The sequence below is a fragment of the Pygoscelis adeliae genome, unplaced genomic scaffold (genome assembly GCF_000699105.1).
Source record: "Pygoscelis adeliae isolate BGI_AS28 unplaced genomic scaffold, ASM69910v1 Scaffold36, whole genome shotgun sequence".
NCBI lineage: Eukaryota > Metazoa > Chordata > Aves > Sphenisciformes > Spheniscidae > Pygoscelis > Pygoscelis adeliae.
In genome coordinates, this window is record NW_008824934.1 from 1,600,710 (window position 1) to 1,604,185 (window position 3,476).

The 3,476-nt window shown below is 45.6% G+C and overlaps 1 protein-coding gene across 1 annotated transcript in view; it reads right to left on the bottom strand.

Moving 5' to 3' along the window:
* TTLL10 (tubulin tyrosine ligase-like family, member 10) overlaps window positions 1-1,966 on the bottom strand; it is a 33,425-nt gene extending 31,459 nt beyond the window's left edge. The window contains exon 1 of the mRNA XM_009325265.1: window positions 1,816-1,966. Within this exon, the coding sequence (XP_009323540.1) occupies window positions 1,816-1,966 (151 nt within the window). The remainder of the gene's footprint in view (window positions 1-1,815) is intronic.
* Window positions 1,967-3,476: the final 1,510 nt, after the last annotated feature.

A 3,476-nucleotide genomic window follows, 5' to 3' on the forward strand; every position in this document is an offset into this window, starting at 1 on the left:
TGCAGGCAGGAGGAACAGTTCTTTGCTTTCCTGCCCACAGAACTCTGCTAACACGTCTGCTTTCTGCTCTGCCCCATGGCTGAGTCCGTTGTTCCAGCAAACTAGCACAGCGTCTCAGTGTTTACAACACAAAGCAATTCTAACCTGCGCCAGCTTCCATCCGCTGCCCTAGCTTGCAGCTTTCCCATCAGTCAGGCCCAGTTACACCCTCTTTTACCTGTCTCCCAGAAAGACAAAATCAGCCTCTGAAAGCCAGGGTCTTACTGACATTGCTATGAAACAGGGCTATGGGCTTTTGTAAGCACAACTTATGCCACATAATGAAGACCAAGGAATAAAGATCAGCCTTTTACCTGCCACCTGTTTGCTTTGCCCATGTTATGTTGTGCCAGAAGGAAAACCAGAAAACAACACAAGGCAATAACTCACAGAAACTGGCAAAGAGCTGGAGGAAGCAGTTGTAGAAGAACTAGGAAGCTGCCGTGGAATCACAGAGGATGAAATTAATTGCTACAGGTACCCGAACTCGTAGGGCAGCAGTAGTGATCTACTGCCCAAATTTGGCACTGACAGAGATTTGGGCTAGTGCTCATGAGCTACAAATATTTTTAAATAAGCTCAGTAATAGAAACCAAAACTGCTTGCCATCAGAGGTACACATGGAGATTGATGCTAAGGCTGTGCTCTCCTGCAAAGCAACCTGTCTGTCCTGGCGGCGAGGAGGCAAGAATGTATCCCCGTCAGCCAAGTACATGCATTTTCTGGGGCATCTGGAAGATCACAGGATTGTGTGGCTCATCTTTGCACCCAGTGAAATATGTAAATTAATAACTTCAGCAACTCACTGCCACATATATATAAGGTCATGCCTTTTAAAGCTGGATCCAACACTGAACAAGAACTTTAATATTAAACAAACAAACAAACAAACAAACAGAAAACAGTGTAAGGCACAAGGGCCAAGTTCTGATTTTACTCACAGGAGAACAAATCACATGTGATTCCATTGGCTCCAGTTTCCTACTGATTGGCCTTCAGTTTCTTAGCAGGATAGCCCACTTCCACAATTCCCAGGAAATTCAAGATGGACACGAGCAGGAGGAGCAGTTGTGAATGAAAAAGAGTGTTTTGTTTTGTCCGGTTTTTAGAGATAAACTACTGCCAAGTGTTGTTCTTGCCTGTTGCTACAGCAAAGGGTGACCATACCATTCAAAGCCCCCCCCCCATTTGCCTTTGCTTGCTCTGGTCACTCAATGTATAACTGTCAAACTCCAGGCGAAGGGCGAGGGTGAAATTCCGTTTCATTATGGAATGAAGCCATTACAAAATAGTCACCTGGACTGATTCACTAGCAGAGTGATGCAGGTTCTCAAATCATTTGTGGCATTTTCAAAGGTCGTGGGGTGTTGAGCACCCAAATCCCATTGAACTCCAATTCGATTTGGGCACTTGGCTGCCTTGCTTCTTTCAAAAATGCCAGCTGTAAATTCCCCCCTCCTGTCTGCACCCTGCTGCATCCCTGCGACGCTGGAATAACCGCAGTGACATTATTGACCTTCCCTAGCACACCAATGCTGTCAGCGCTACCAGCGGAGAGCCAGTCTATAAGGGATGAGCGATATCACAGACCCAAAGACATCCCTGTTTATGCTGAGCCTCCCTCGATGAGTCTCAGTGTTCTTTTCTTTACTGTGGTATTTTCTTGAGGCATTTTATTTCATATGTCACTTTGGGAGACTCTCAAAAGCTTTCTAAGTACAAACCATTGCTTGGCAGGGCTTTTCCTGAGACTAAACAAATTTCTCACTGCTGTACCAGGCAGGCTAACTAGGCATGCGTCCTCTTTCAAAAATGCCTTTGGTTCATTTCGGAATCCACAGCTGCTCAAGCCCGGACCTGTCTCTCGGATGCCTCCAGGCCTCTGAAGTGATGCCAGTGAACCGTGAAGTCGGGAGGCTCCACCCATGGTCCGGCGGTCTGCCCTCCTTGGGAAGGTGAGAGGGATGCCCAGATGCTCTCAGAAATGAATTGCTGATGAAAGCTACTATTCCAGTAGGCTAAGGGCAAACTACGGCAACCGTTTCAGTAGTTTTATGGCAACCAGATTGCTACGGGTTCCGTGTCATTCCAGCTATTTCTTTCTGTACCTTGTGAGCTCTTCAGACCCTGACAGGGCCCCATCTGTTGCTGTGAGTTACTGGCAAAGCCTGTTGCAGTTCAAAAAAGCAGTTGCTTCACAGTATCAGATGGGGCCAAATTTTCATGCCTGTTGTCAATCATGCTTTGCATAAACCGCAAAGACCATCCCACGGAGCCATGCTGCTAGCTATTTTTATTTTTTCACTATGGAGAGCAACCCAGCGAACTTAACCATTTATTTGGCATAGCCAGTCATTTGTGAACTGTTTACGCTGCTCCCCTATAGCTTCAGATGAGGAAAAATCCTCATGTAGTCCTCCAGAACTTGGCTTCCCTTTTGAGATACTCAATTAGCATCTACCAGGTCAACGCCTTGTAACATAAACGGACGCTGTAGGCTAGGCTGACGAGACCCTCACTTCACCCCGGTCACTAAATACCAATAAAAGGTCATTGTGATCCTGGCAACATCAACCTGGAATAGACGTGGACCGCTCACTTCAGGAATGGCTATACGTTTTTGAGCTACACGCAGGTGCAGCCTGTAAATTCTGTTTTTAAAAAAACATGCAGTATTCTGGTGGCTTTTTACAGGCAGAGCTGGCTTCTGTTTCCATCAGCTACCTGCACCAAGTGCTTCTCCCTTACTGGAAAGGTACAGTCTGCTATGAATAACCGCATAGCTCGATGACAGATGAACTTGTCTTTGATTTATCAAGTTTATGAAAACGCCCTGAAGGGCTGGTTAGGTATCACTAAACATCTGACGGTTACAGCTCTGGCCTTGAATGGCCTCACCAAGATCAACTCTTACAGTACTGAAAGAATGATTAACTCTGCATTTCATTTCCCCAGAAACAGGATCTCACCGCAGCTTATGCAGTATTTCTGCAGGGAAGTGCACCTCACAGTATAAACAGAAATGGGTAAAGCTATTCGCATACAAACAGTTAGAATCACAGTTGACCTCTCAAGTTGAACCCATAGCATTTACTGGCAAAAAAGTAAATTTTTCTGCAATATCAGCAGTGGTTTGACCATAGTACCTGTGAATAGAAGTAGCTGAATTTAGTAACAGTATATCAGAGAGAGCCACTGGGGGTATTAACAGGAAAAAGATTGGGCTGTTCTCGGAAATAATAGGGATGAGGGACGTGGCAGGCTCACACCCACGTTTCTCTGAAACCCCCTAAATATACCACATACAGTATGTATATGCTGAGCCTTTGCAGATGGGGACCTTTCATCCAGGGTTTAGCTCTGACTGAAACCATAAAAAGGTTCCAAAGCGTTCAAAAACCAGATTCCTGGTTGCTGGAATTTTGAGAGCGTAAGCA